The following is a 14973-nucleotide window of genomic DNA, read 5'->3' on the forward strand; positions in this document are numbered from 1 at the left end:
AGTGGAACCCATCAGACATGCCAATCAAAACACTTAATTCATCGAGTGGACTACACTATTAACAGTAGTGTCTATGTCCTTTGTATTCACAGTTCAGGAGTCATTGTCATTCTAATAACAACCATTCAACCTTGTGGACACAAAGTCTATAAATCTACATAATGATATCCAGAAAAATAGACTTTTAGGAGGGTTTTATTGTTATTATTACAAAATAAACATCAGTCTCACAAACAGCAATAAGCCCTTTAATGAAGGTTATTTTGGGGACTGGCCCCATGGGGTAGCGATTAAGTACCCCCGCTCCGCTGCTGGCGGCCCGGGTTCGGATCCCGGGCGCTCACTGACGCACCGCTCATCAGGCCACGCTGTGGCGGCGTCCCACATAAAGTGGTGGAAGATCAGCTTGGATGTTAGCTCAGGGCTCCTCTTCCTCAAGAAGAAAACAATAAAGGTTATTTTTTTTTTCCTGCTTATATATAACCCATGTTTTTTTTCTCTCCTAGGCTACTGATAAAGATACTGGCAATTATAGTGCCATGGCATACAGACTCATAATCCCACCGATAAAAGAGGGAAAAGAAGGATTTGTGGTGGAAACACATACAGGGCTTCTCAAAACTGCTATGCTTTTCCACAATATGAGGAGGTCCTACTTCAAGGTTCAAGTCATTGCAACTGACGACTATGGGAAGGGCCTCAGTGGCAAAGCAGACGTACTTGTGAGTAGATAACACTTCAGATAAGGGGGTACATGCACTATGACCCAGGGCCAGTGTTTTCAACTCAGAGAACTTTTAAATTTATTTGAAATGGGTTTTCTAAACATAAATATGATTAATTTTATCTAAATTGTTAATAGCTACAATTTAGGACATAAAAATATAGCTTTATGGTTGTTTTTTTTTGATATTTGGGAAATACATCATAACATGTTTTTACACATGATTGTGACAGCAATGTCATAAGCATCGAATTTCTATTTGGTCTGCAGATCTCGTTTTTAGTGTAGAATTGGCTAGAGCTACTTAAAATTTTAAAATCCTTCCTAGAGTGGTGCTGTAGAAATTAAAATGGAAGAAATATTTATTACTGTTTAAATTACTTTTAGGAATTTTGTAATTAAGAAAACAAAAGGAAGTGTTTTGGAGCAAATTTATGTGCCAATAGATGTGATTCCCTTGTTTTACCAAAATCCCCATTGATGACATTGGTGATCCTTCACTAAGTTATATTTGTCTTCAGCCAATAATATCACTTTTCTCTTCTCACCTTTTCTTAGGCTGTACACAAGCTCAGTGGTAGATTATTCCTAAGGACAATTTGATGTTAACGTTTATTCAAAATATTCAACACCAATGCCTCTATGCAATGGAATCGCTAGCAACTTGGAAGTGAGGATTATTTGAACTTTTCTCTAATGAATCTAGTGAAAAATACAGGTGTAATTATTATTGGAAATATTTGTCACATAAAGACAGAATCAAGTATAATTTTTCTTTTGCTTTTTACATCTTATTAAATCTCCATTTTTCACGGTTCTCCTCATTTAGGTCTCTGGACAAGTTTAACCTTTATATATATATGCAGACATCAATGATCAAATATTTTTCATCTTAAATAATGATGGTGAAGACCAATCACGATGATTTTGGTGGATGTGAAGGCCAGAACATTCTCATTTATGAGTTAAGCTGCAATAGAATTTAAAAAGGCCAATCTAAGCCAAGAAGCTTTTGACATAGAAAATATTAAGGTTGACACAGAATTTTGATCAAATTAAAATCTGTAAGCCTTATATAAAATAATGTCTTTTCTCTTTGTGTTACTTAAGATATGCACATTGTCGTGCTTTAAGGCTAGACAATAAGGTCACTACATTAAGTATAATTAAAATATTATAATAACACAAAGAAAATATAACTATAAATATTATATATGGAATATGTACCTAAGCAATGTGAGGTTTATGGGTTTCTTATTTGGACTCCATGAACCAATGTGTGGTAATTAAAAAGTATACCTTTAAAATTATCCAAAATATATTCGGAAAGAAAGATTCAATTCTAAGTATTCATAATGTGATATATTTATAAATCATAATATATATACAAGGAAACCTTTCTAGCAAAATGATACTTATGATAAGATCTGAGTCAAGAGAAGGGAGACACAGAGAGAAATATGCAGGGGGAACAACATGTGCCAGGACCAAGAAGAAGAAATGATGTCAGGTCTGAATAACTGATAGATATTGAATCGGCCCTAAAGAGTGAGAGAAGAAAAGTGAATGAGAGCTGGGGACAGAGATGGAAGTAGGTGGTCCATATAAAAGCCATAGGCCATATGAAAAATATTGGAACTTTTTCCTAAAAGTAGTGGGAAATTATTGAAAAATTTTTAGTAAGAGTGAGTGAAGATAAGATTTTTAATTTAGATAAACCTTCTCGCTTAATGTAAATCTGGAACTCCCCTGAGAATACTACTTCTACTGCTGCCTTCTCAAGCAGCGGCTTTTGTTTGTATTCTTTTCTGTTTTCGTTCTCCAGTCTTCAAACTACCCACTGGCAGAGGAGGATCCTCGGTATACAGCATTGCTCCTTCTAGACCTCCCCTCCTCCCTAAGAGTCCTGCCTTGATTCTCATCATCTGACGGTTACTCACTACCTCACATTATTGCTGTGGTCTCCCGGACCTTGGGGCAATCCCCAACGTATCTCAATTAGTTTAGCTTCTGAGTTACTGTTACCATCTCTCCAACAATTCCCCCATCCTAATTTTCAGCAATTTCAGTATATGCAGAGATGATTCTTCTGATATCCTGAACTCACAATTCCTTGACCGCCTTTCCTCCAGTGGTTTTATCCTTCACCCTATGGCAACCACTTAAAACCGGAGTTATTTTTGCTGTTATCAATTACTGAAACCCCTCTATAACCTCCATTTCAAACCTCCTACTCTTTGAACAAAATACTGAATGTGTCCAGCTAACTCCAGCACTCTTTTGTGTATCCAGCTCTCTGGCACCAGGACCTTCAATCCATTTAGCCTACTACATTTTCACCCTCCCTCTACCCCTCAGGTTTTCTCTTTCCTGCTTACAAGCTTTGTACTGCATTATCAACTATTATAAGCACCCAACCAGATAAAAATTCAACTTCCTTGCCCTCTCTCCTCTATTATACTCACTTGGCAAAACCATAACTCTAGTTAATTCCGGCTTTCTCTTTTCTCCAGACCTATACCCATGCTGAATATATCTGCAAAAACATACACAATTGTATAATTAGTCTTATTTTAAATTAATGATGAAAACCCTCAAGTGAGCTCTTACATTGTCCAGTAACCACACTGTATTTCCTGGTGCATTCACACACTCATTCTTCTCAATTTCACTTGATGACCAAATCATCTTTGAATCCATTAGGTTAAAAATTTCTTGATTCCTTTCTCTTCTAAACCACAGATCCAATCCCTCAGTAAATACTGTTATGTGTGTGTCTGTGTATATATATTTGTGTATATATATATATATACACATGCACACAAATATATGCTATATATATATGTTATCTGCACAGTTTTCAACACTTCTATTGTTACAACTTGGTTGAAACCACCATCATATTTCACCTGTATTATTGTACAAACTCATTAACTTGTCCCCTTGCCTCCGCTCTTTCCCTGCTAAAGTCTGGTTTTAATCAGGCAGCCAAAGTGATCCCTTAAAGTGTAATTCAGGTCCTGTTATTTCTCTACTCTAAACCTCCTAAATCACCCCAATTCTTTCAGAGAAATTCTTAAGTCATTACAGAAGACTATGAGGCCCTTGATAAGCTGCCTTCCAATGGCCTCATTGTCTATTCCTTTCCCTCTAACTCATTCAAACCTGATCATATTGGCCAATTTGCTGCTCTTCAAATAGGCAGACATACTCTCATTTTAGAGATTTTGCCATGGCTCTGCCTAGAATGCTCTTTCTCCAGATGTGTTCAGGACTAGCTCCCTCATGTCTTCCAAATATTTGCAAAGATGTGTTTCACAGTGAAGCCTACTCTGACCATCCTATTTAATATTGCAACTACTGTGTCACTTCACACTTCTTTATTGTTTTCTTTTCTTCAAGGAGCTTATCATATTCATGTTCATTTTTTCCCCACAGAAAATCCCAGAGAACAGTTTTTTGTTTTTAGTTAACTTTTTTATTTTATTCCCTGATGTATCTTAAGCACCTAGAAGAATTCCTGAAGTGTAGTGGGTACTCAAGGCCTATTTGTTCAATGGATGAATAGCCCCTCTCTTACAATGTAAGTTAGCATTTCTCAAGGTGTGGCCCACAGAACCCTGGGGGTCCCCCAAATCATTCCAGGGGTCCATGAGGTCAAAACTCTTTTCATGAGAATACTAGGACTTTGTTGGTCTTTTTATTATGTTGCATTTGCACTGCTGTTGCACTGTATTTTTCATAGCCATACATAAACAGCCCAAAAAAGCCCGTTTTAACTAAAAATACCCTTACATATGCAGTAAAACTTATTAATTTTAAAAAATCTCCACTCTTGACTAAACATCTTTTTAAGATTTTGTGTAATAAAATGGAAGTATGCATAAAGCATTTTTGCTGTATGCAGAAGTAGATGGTTGTCTCAAGGAAAAGCACTATGCAAGCTGAGTTAGCTGCTTATTTCAAGGAATAGCTTTTTTTATTTGAAAAAAGAACTTAGAGATAAAAATATGTTTATTCAGTCTTGAATATTTGATAGGCATATACCCAAAATGAATGAACTGAGACTGTCAATTCAAGGAAAACAACTGACAGTATCTGTTGCTAGTGGTAACATTCAAGCCTTCAAGCACAAATTAGAATATTGGAGAGCTTGTATTCACGACTGTGAGTATGACAGCTTCCCATTACTTACAGACTTTTCTGATGAGATCAGTGTTCATATTAAAGAATGTGATTTTTTTTCTTGATATTGTTATGAAATGTGTCAACTTTTAAAAAATTTTCATTATTCAGTGAACCAATATTTTCCAAAATGACCAGTGCAAGATGTTAAAAAAATCATTCGTGGGTAAAAGATTCGTTCAAAGTGCAAGACAGATAAATGAGTTTTAGTGTAACTGGACGTGGTTTTAGATTTCACATAGAAACTAGCCTTGAAGAAACTACCACTTGAGTTTTGGTGTAGTACCAAAGAAAAATATACACAATTATCTAAAAAAGACTATTAAGATACCTCTTCCTTTTCAAGAAAAGTGAGATTACAACAGAGACCAGTTAAGAGAAACAGTGACCAGTCCAAGCAAGAAATTGTGAGAACTTCACTGTCCAATATGTTAGTTATTTGATGTATGTGGCTACTGAGCACTTGAGATGTGACTAGGTTGCGTTGACCTGTAAAACACACAGTGGATTTCAAAGACTTAGTATGAAAAAAATGTAAAACATCTCCTTAATAAGTTGTTTTATATTGATTACATGTTGAAATGATAATATATTGAATATATTGGGTTAAATGTATTATTAAATTAATTTCACTATTTTTTATCTTTCTATTGTGATTATTAGAAAATTTAAAATTACACATCTGGCATGTATTTGTGCCTCATACTATACTTCTGTTGGATGGCACCATCTAAACTATATGAGAAAGAATGGGAAAAAAGGAATGATAAGAGGTTTATGAGGAAGAATTAAAAGGACTTAGAAATAATAAAATATGTAATCTGGCAACCTCTGTTTTTGGAATTTTGTGGTTCACAAATATTAATACTCTTTCTTTTTGACCATACATAATAATTTTAATCCATTACAAAGATCAATCCCAACAATGATAGAAATATTTTTTTAGAAAAGCTTTCATTAGTAATCAATGCCTAAAAAATTAAATTAAGCAACTTTTAAGTAGAATTTTTTAATATTTGGTATAATAGACACATATTTCTGAAAATACTTGCAAAAGGCTATACTAGAAAAGTAACATAAATAAAATCTAGTAATCTTAAACATATAAATATTTTTGCAATAGACGATAGAAGAAACCAACAATTTGGGGGTGTAGGATTTCTTTGAAAGGTCAAAATATAAACTATAATAGCTTATTCTCTTCATTTGCACAGTCAAGATTTGTGTGTTCTACATAAATCATATGTCAGTACGTTAAGGAGATTTAAAATTTTAGAAGTAAGTATTTATAGGTAAGTCTGAGACAACCACTTTTGGAGTTAAATGCAGTCTGACTTTTGTTATTTTATCAGAATTAGAAATATCTGTTTTTTTAATCTTAAGAATACAAAACATACAAACGTATGTTTTCAAAAATTATTAAGATCATAAAATCTTTTGGTAAATTGTAAGCTTAATATATGTATTCGTTTTGTTTATTCAGTCAGAATTTAGCTTCCAAGCTCACTAACAAAAAAAAATTCCCTTTAAGTAAGTAAAATATCCTTCTGAATAAAGAGAAAGTGCTGACTGTCCTTAAAAGGCAAATGATAGCGGCTGGCCCCATGGCGTAGTGGTTGAGTCTGACGTGTTCCACTTTTGCAGCCTGGGTTTTGGGCTTGGATCCCAGGCACAGACCTACACCACTGGTCAAGTCATGCTATGGCAGTGACCCACATGCAAAATAGAGGAAGCTTGGCACAGATGTTAGTTCAGGGCTAGTCTTCCTCAAGCAAAAAAGAGGAAGATTGGCAACAGATGTTAGCTCAGAGCAAATCTTCCTCACCAAAAAAAAAAAAAAAAAAAGAAGGCAAATGATAGAGTTCCTTATATCTCCAAGGCCAATTTTGCTTCCCAATAGAGTCCCTAGCACATGAATTGACTGCATTCCAAAAATTTACTTGTAAATTAGCTTTCAAAACTCAGAACGTATTTATACAAAGGAAAATTGTACCATTTCCCTGCACCACATATAACTAACATTCTAGTTTTTCAGTGCCCTACAATTAATAAGAATCTAACAGCCACGTGTAATATATCCCTGGGTGTTTGTCATGGTAGGCTGACTATGTAACAAAAAACTTTAAAATTTCAGTGGTTTAAACTAATAAATTTTATTTTTCTCTCATATGACACAGCAATGAGAGTGTACATGGTTGGGTGGTGATCTTAACAGCTCTCCTGCAAATGGAGATTCAGGGACTCAATTTCGTTCCATTGTCTGTCTTTGCCCTTTTTCTATGGCTTCTTTATTCAAGTAGAGATTGGGAAAGAAAGGGGAGGTTCCCATATGGGACAGACTTAAGAATATTCATTTCTTCCTTTCCACTAACTTGACTTGGTTAGAACTCCATCATATGGTTCCACCGAGCTACAAAGGAGGTTGAGAAATCTATTCTTGCTGAGATAACACTCCATGATTACTATTTGTTCCAGGCCGTTTGCTTTTTTTTTTATCTTCCCTAGTCCAATGATGAAAGAAAGGAAAAAAAGATAAGGAAGGAAAAAGAACAGAAAGAAAAAAGAGAGGGAGGGAAGGAGGGAAAAAAGGACGGGAGGAAAGACGGAAGGAAGGGAGAAAACACAATTTTACAAGTCTCCTGTATATATTTCTAGAGATTTTTACCATGTTTTTTTACTACTAAAAACTAAAAAAAAAAAATTAAATCAAAAAATACTTCTATGTAACTTCTGTCTCTTTTTACTCAGGACCAATAAGAACAGACAAAGTTACACAAAAACTGTGATAATCTTTTTTTCTAACGAAGTTAGACATTTTTTTTGAAGACACACTCAAGATTCCTCCACATGTTCATGGGAAATTTAAACATCTGATCCCAGATGCCTATAATGAATTAGGGGTACTAGTTGGAACTGCCAATGTTAACTGCGTGCTCATAGGTGGTAATGAGACAGATCCTTGGCTTCATATAGTCTGTGGACATGAATTATTAGGTTCACGCAATGGTTTGAAAGATCTCTAACTAGTTGTAAATATTTCGCTTAATATTTTAGATTTCTTTTTCTCCTGAAAAATGGAAAGATCCAGCAAATCTGGACCTGTTTTCCCACACGGCAATATGCACTAGAGATGAGTAGTAGCTGACCTCTTCAGATGAGTCGTATGCTCTCTGGTTTGTCACACTTCCACTTCTCCCTATCATTTCATACTTTTGGCTACTTCACTCATTTAGGTTACCAGCGTGCCCTGAAGACATTGGAGTTTGTGACACCTGTGGGCAACTACATGTAGAAAATGTGAAACTTATATCAAAAATACATGTCAACATGAAATTATTCCCTAGTATAAATTATATTCAGATATATGGTGCTAAATATACCTAGTCCAGAATATTCAATTCATGGTCCTGGTGCATACGCATTTTCACAATTTTAATACTGTGTAATGTATGTGCGGGACAATATATGATTTGACTTTACATTTTTTATAACAGTATTGGGTAATAGGAAAGAGCACATGTTCTGGAGTCAGACAGCCTGCACTTAATCGGGTCCAAGTTATTCAATGTCTGTTTTATTAGTTTTCTTATTTAAAACTTGGAATGATATCCATAACCACCTGATATGGTGGTTGTTAGAATTAAATAAGTTAAAGCCTGTAGAATATTGAGGAAAAAAGTAAATGATACATTGTAAGCAGATAAATGCTATTATTTTTCTTCCATTTTTCTAAATAAGAACATGAAAGGAACTCTGTAAATGTTAAATTAATAGGACAGAGTCATAAATTAGCTCATCTTAGCCCCACATGTAAGTTTGCATGTATATATCTTTTTATCTACACAAACATAAAATTGGTTAAAGCAGACATGAAAACTATATATGATGATCTCACAGAATGAATTATTCCAAATAGTCATGTCCCAGATTCTTAGACACAATGAATAAATGATCTCCTGAGATTTATAAAATCTAAAAGCTAGGTTTTCTATTTTCCTGAGTGTTCTTAACCCAATCAAAAAACAAACAAAAATACCTTCTTCCACGCCTTAGTAAATAACCAGGAAAACAAACAAACACAAAAGCAACAGCAGTTGAAGTCACTTAGAATTTTGTAACTTCTAAAGGAATAACAAATAGTCTACCGTTCTCAGCCTGCCCCAACATATAGTGGACATTGTGTGACTAAAAATATCATTTATTCCTAAATTTAGAGATAGAAAACCACTGTGTCTATACATAGTAGAGAAGAAATAAAAATGTTATTTTTTGATTATATGCTAATAAGTAAAAGCCAAATGAATTCTGTTTTTTCTTCTTTCAGGTCTCTGTGGTCAATCAGCTGGATATGCAAGTCATTGTTTCTAATGTGCCCCCTACTCTAGTGGAAAAAAAGATAGAAGATCTTACAGAGTAATGGATTTCTGTCTATTTATATATTTATTTTCTTATGGCTGTAATTTTTATTGGGTTAGGTCATTTTAATCATTGCAATGTTAAGATTAAACATATATTTTAAAACACTGTCTTAAAAATAATTTAGTTTACTCTTTTCCTAAACTAGGTAGCTTCATCTGAAATAAGTGAGGATTCTGAGAGTACCTTCAAATAGGAATGAAGATTAGATATGAGATCTTATTATTCAGAATGCTTTGATTGATGCATCAACATAACATCTAAATGCAGCATATAAGAAATAAATCATAATGATCATTATTTGGGTATATATCTTGATTTTGTGGCCCCAAATTATTCAAAAATTCATTATCTCAGCAATCCAGCTAGTCCAGGGAATGCTATTTCTCAAAGTGATGTGTCTAGATGGCTAAAGCTTATTTTTTTAAAAACTGAGATGACTCATTTTAAACAATATATATTTTAATTATTCTAAAATATGTGCCATGCCACTCTGCCTTTTGAACAGTGTACACTGAACATGGCTGCACGTTATTGTTGACTCAGACAAAGTTGTGATTATTTATCAAGCTGCAGTTCTCTAACACTCTAAATGCTATCAAGGATTATCAGAATGTCTTTACTATTTCACTCTTAACTACTCTAACTTAGCTTGCCATCATTTCATAATTTTTATATTGGTATTTATTTGTTACTCTGTGTCTTCTATTGAGTTCAGGTTGACAAATATCAATTATCACTGTCAATTTGCCTCTAGCAAAATATCTTCCACTTATAAGTTACCAGAAGAAGCTTCAGATAATCAGATAGCTAACCTTTTAGTAATTTTGTGTCAAAATACAATAGGCACTGATTAAAGGCAAGGGTGATTCTCCTGTAATAAAAGTGTATTACTTTGTAACAATTATTTCTTGATATTTCACAAATTTAACCTTTGGGTGTCACATAAAATGCCCTATGGAGGAAGTGATTATCAACATTTATGCATAGAATATCAGTCATAGAGTGTCTTGTTTACTTCTGCAAAAATAGATTATATACTTAACCTTAATCAAAATAATAGCTGATTACACCTGAAAAACATTAGAATTATGCCTGTCTCTTAGCTGCTTTAATGTCATCTGTGGAGGCAGACTTTCTCTGATTGCAGTATCCGAAAGAGACGATGCTCTCTTCAACCTCTAAACCTTTATTCTGCTTTATTTTTCTTCAAAGCATTATCTAATATTTTTATTATGTGTCGATTTCCAACTAGAATATAACCTCCGTGAAGCTAGGAAATCTATTTTTCACTGCTATAATTCCATTTATATAGTAGGCACTCAATGCATTTTATTGAATGAAAATTTTGTACTAGCAAATCATGATGCCCTTTACTGCATAATATGACAAAATTTATGAAAACTGAAAAAAATGGCAACATTAAAGTATAATTTCACAGTAATTTATATGATTTGTTCCTCTTAAGTGGGTATGAAGATATGAGTGAGAAAAATCGGGCACCTTTCAAGTCTTGAGAGAAATATGTGGCTGTGAAAGGAGTTTGACTCCATGTAACATTGGTTTTGAAACATGAGCTTGGGCAAATAATTTAAACTTTCCCAGACTCAGTTTCACCATTTGTTGACAAGAGCTAATAAAACTTATGTCATAGGATTGTTGTGAGAACTAAATAATATAAGCCGTGTCAGACAATGGAAATTATGAACATTCAATGAATAATAGATATTCTATATAAATGAGGTTAGTGACCCAAAGTCAGTAGGGTAAAGCAGAGAGATGCCAGGGTTTTTGCACATTCTATTCAAAGAGCATAGTTTAGTAATGGAGCTCAGGTTATGGATTCAGACAGACAAGTTTGAATCCTATTATAGTTGCATGACCTCTGGGCAAGATATTTAACATTTAAGGCCATACTTCCTCATCTTGAGAATTAAAATAAGGATGTCAATCTTGTGTTACTTTTGATAGAATTAAATATAAATTTGCCAGTGCAGTAAGCATAGCGGACACATGCTTGATTCATTTTTGTAGGTTTTTAAAAATCTATGTTAATTTACAGATTCTTAAGCACAAAAATTTCTAATCCCTTTTTAAAAAATGGACTTATCCTTTAGAGCAGTTTTATGTTCCCAGAAAAATTGAGCAAAAGATATGGAGAATTCCCTTATACCCCTTTCTTCCCAACACACATAACTTCTCTCGCTATCAACTTGTTGCACCAGAGTGGCACATTTGTTATAATCGATAAACCTACATTGACACATCACAATCACCTAAAAGTCCATAATTTACATTAGGGTTTCACTCTTGGTGTTGTACCATATGTATGGTAATGACATATATCCATCATTATAGTATTATTCAGAGTAGTTTCACGGCTCCAAAATTCATTTGTGCTCGACCTATTCATCCCTTCCTTCCCCACCAACCCTTGATCTTTTTACTGTCTCTGTAGTTTTACCTTTTCCTGAATGTCATAAAATTGGAATCATACAGTATGTAGCCTTTCTGATCCCTTTTTAAAAGCTACTTTAGTAGATGGAAATGGTAGTGATAAGGACTGTTAGACCTGATTCAGCACCATGAAGCCCCAAACCCTCACTCTTAGTGTCCAGGGTTGAATAATAAAAATACACACGTAATTGAGGTAGGCAGCAGAGTGCCAATTTGTTAATTAAAAATAAGAATTTATTGTGCCAGTGACCAGACTAACCAGCACATTCATTTCCCATAGACATTCTTAGGTGACAAGTCACATCAACATCAAAGCCATTTTCTATATTTCCCATGAGACATCCTTATCCTATGAAGTGGACAACTTGAATTCCATATGATCATCACTTTTATTTTTTCCTTTAGGCAGACCCATATATGAGGCCTGATCATAATCTAAAGTTTCCTTGGTAAGCATGAAATCAGTACAAACTGGGAGAGTTGATGAAAGAAAAATTTAAGGATCTAATATATCTATTTTACAATGGGGAAGGTTTTGCAAGGGGAGTTAGTATTCTTTGATGGCTAAGAGCCAGTGCCCGAAAAATAGAATGCTCATAGTAAATGTTAGCTGCCAAAGTGATGATAATGATTATTACTCCCCACTCCTTTGGAATTGGCTTAAACAGCTCTAGTGAATTTTTTTTATTACTTTTGTTATTTTGTACTTAGAGAATTAACTAATGCCAAAAATAAACAAACAAAATACTTCCTATAATTCCATTGAGGACATTTTAATTTTGCTTTTACTTAAAAAATAATGTTTGAAATATTTGAACTATTGCTGTTATTTTCAAGAAGAGATAAGTAGAATCTTCCTTAACTGAAAATATATTTTAATGGAAAACACTATTTTTTTAGTTTTCAAGCAGGTAGAGACATTCTTACATTGCCTGTGTTTACCCTGTGAGAATAGTACCAGCATTAAAAAATAAAGTAGTATTGGAGCCAGTATTCTATTTAAGAAAATAGCAAGTTGGAGAATAGATTGAGATAGATTGTGGAAAAGAAAAATCAATTTATTTCATAAGAGACAATTATAACGAAGGTACCCATATATTGGCTTTAATATTCTTATTTTAACTTATGATTAGTGCTACCTATTTTAGAAGAATTTGAATAAATATTTATTAGCATTTGATGGAGGAAAAGGTTAATATATACAGGTATATTCTATCCTGTGATTTGAAAGGGAAGTGGTTATTCATGTTCCAAATGTGAAATCCATTAACAAAAAGAGGGAAGAAGGCATTTTCTAGCCTCCTATTACACTTATCTTTTCATTGAAAAAATCTTTGGAAACACAGTTGGAGAAATTGGAGAGAGAAGCACAAAAAGATAGAGTGTTATAATCTCTGTTTTACTTTTCCCCAATATCACGTCATTAAGTTCACTTTATATTTTAGAGGTTTTGCTTGCACCAAATAGAAAATTACATGAAAGCAGTTGCAGTGTAAAAATAAGGTCATGATATAGGGTTCCATTAAAACATTTGAATCATCATTGCTTTATAAAGATTTCCAAAATACATAGCGGACATTTATTTCGCTCAAACTTCTTCTTTCTATCATATTCTTTTATGTTTTTATGGTCCAGAATTTTTGCCAAATAGAACATCTTATTATATTTTGTAATTCGTCCCAACCCATGGTACAAGGTGAATATATCATTTCCTTGTGCAGCCACTCAATTCAGATATCTGATCACCAAGAGCGAATTCCTCTATTCTCTTGATCATATTTATGGTTCTTCTCTTAACTTTCTCCAATTTATACACAATTTACCTCTGTCTGGGCTGCTGTCTTTTTAACATGAGAAATAAATTCAACCACATGTTTATATAAGAAATTTCCATTTGTATCAGCAGCAAAAGAAATGGTATTTTAGATACTTTCATTTATGTCTAAGCTGTATTAGAGGCTAAATTTAATTCTTTTTTGATGTTCCACTTTATTCAAAGAGAATTTAAGCCAGGATACAATGATTCATACAATGAAACAATGTAAAATATGTTTAACATGAGTCAGAAAAATAAAGCAAACAGAAGAGGAAGAAACTACAGAAAGAGTCAGAGTGAGACTAGCAGTTGAGATACTATGAAGCCCTGCAGAGTCACTGGAGAGTAAACACAAACTTGGTTTTCATCATTTCATCAGGGCCAAAGTGAAACAAGCAAACAAATGAACAAAAGAAAAAGAACAGAATCAGTTACAAAATTCAAAAAACAAAACCACTTCTGGTGGAAAGGAGGCATTATTTCTGAGTCAAACGCCAAATTGGCTGAAAATGTTTTTATCCTCTGGGACATCATAGAAAGGATAACTCCTAATGTTGTGAACAATATGTTCTGTGATACCTGGAACATTACTGAGGTGTCGTCTGGGTCGAGTCTCTACAGGTCTATATTAACGGAGGAAATAAGTTCAGGATATCAGGAAAGCCTGTATTGCATATCCGACCGGCCATCTGCAACGCCTATTGATTCTTTTTTTTTTTTTGCACTTCCATAGCAGTAGTTTATTTTCCAATTAAATCTGTTTTTTTTTAATTTTTTGTTTATTGCAGTAACTTTGGTTTATAACATTGTATAAATTTCAGGTGTACATCATTATACTTCTATTTCTGCATAGATTACATGATGTTCACCACACAAATACTAATTACAACCCATCACCACACACATGTGCCAAATTATCCCCTTCGCCCTCCTCCCTCCCCCCTTCCCCTCTGGTAACCACCAATCCAATCTCTGTCTCTATGTGTTTGTTTATTGTTGTTATTACCTACTACTTAACGAAGGAAATCATATGGCATTTGACCTTCTCCCTCTGACTTATTTCATTTTGCATTATACCCTCAATGTCCATCCATGTTGTCACAAATGGCTGGATTTCATCGTTTCTTATGGCTGAGTAGTATTCCATTGTGTATATATACCACAGCTTCTTTATCCATTCGTCCCTTGATGAGCACTTAGCTTGCTTCTAAGTCTTGGCTATTGTGAATAACGCTGCAATGAACACAGGGGTGCATGTATCTTTACGCGTTGGTGTTTTCAAGTTCTTTGGATAAATACCCAGCAGTGGAATAGCTGGATCATATGGTAGTTCTATCCTTGATTTTTTGAAGAATCTCCATACTGTTTTCCATAG

At 34.0% G+C, this 14973-nt stretch overlaps 1 protein-coding gene across 7 annotated transcripts in view; it reads left to right on the forward strand.

Moving 5' to 3' along the window:
* Positions 1-14973, forward strand: part of PCDH15 (protocadherin related 15) — a 1681754-nt gene that overhangs the window by 1613139 nt on the left and 53642 nt on the right. For all 7 annotated transcript variants that reach the window (XM_087432193.1, XM_087432194.1, XM_087432195.1 and 4 more), the window contains 2 exons: positions 507-722; positions 9234-9322. In XM_087432193.1, coding sequence (XP_087288319.1) covers positions 507-722; positions 9234-9322 — 305 coding nt within the window. The remainder of the gene's footprint in view (positions 1-506; positions 723-9233; positions 9323-14973) is intronic.

The sequence above is a fragment of the Ceratotherium simum genome, chromosome 6, assembly GCF_057802395.1.
Source record: "Ceratotherium simum simum isolate JZ-2026a chromosome 6, ASM5780239v1, whole genome shotgun sequence".
In the NCBI taxonomy this organism is placed as follows: Eukaryota; Metazoa; Chordata; class Mammalia; order Perissodactyla; family Rhinocerotidae; genus Ceratotherium; species Ceratotherium simum.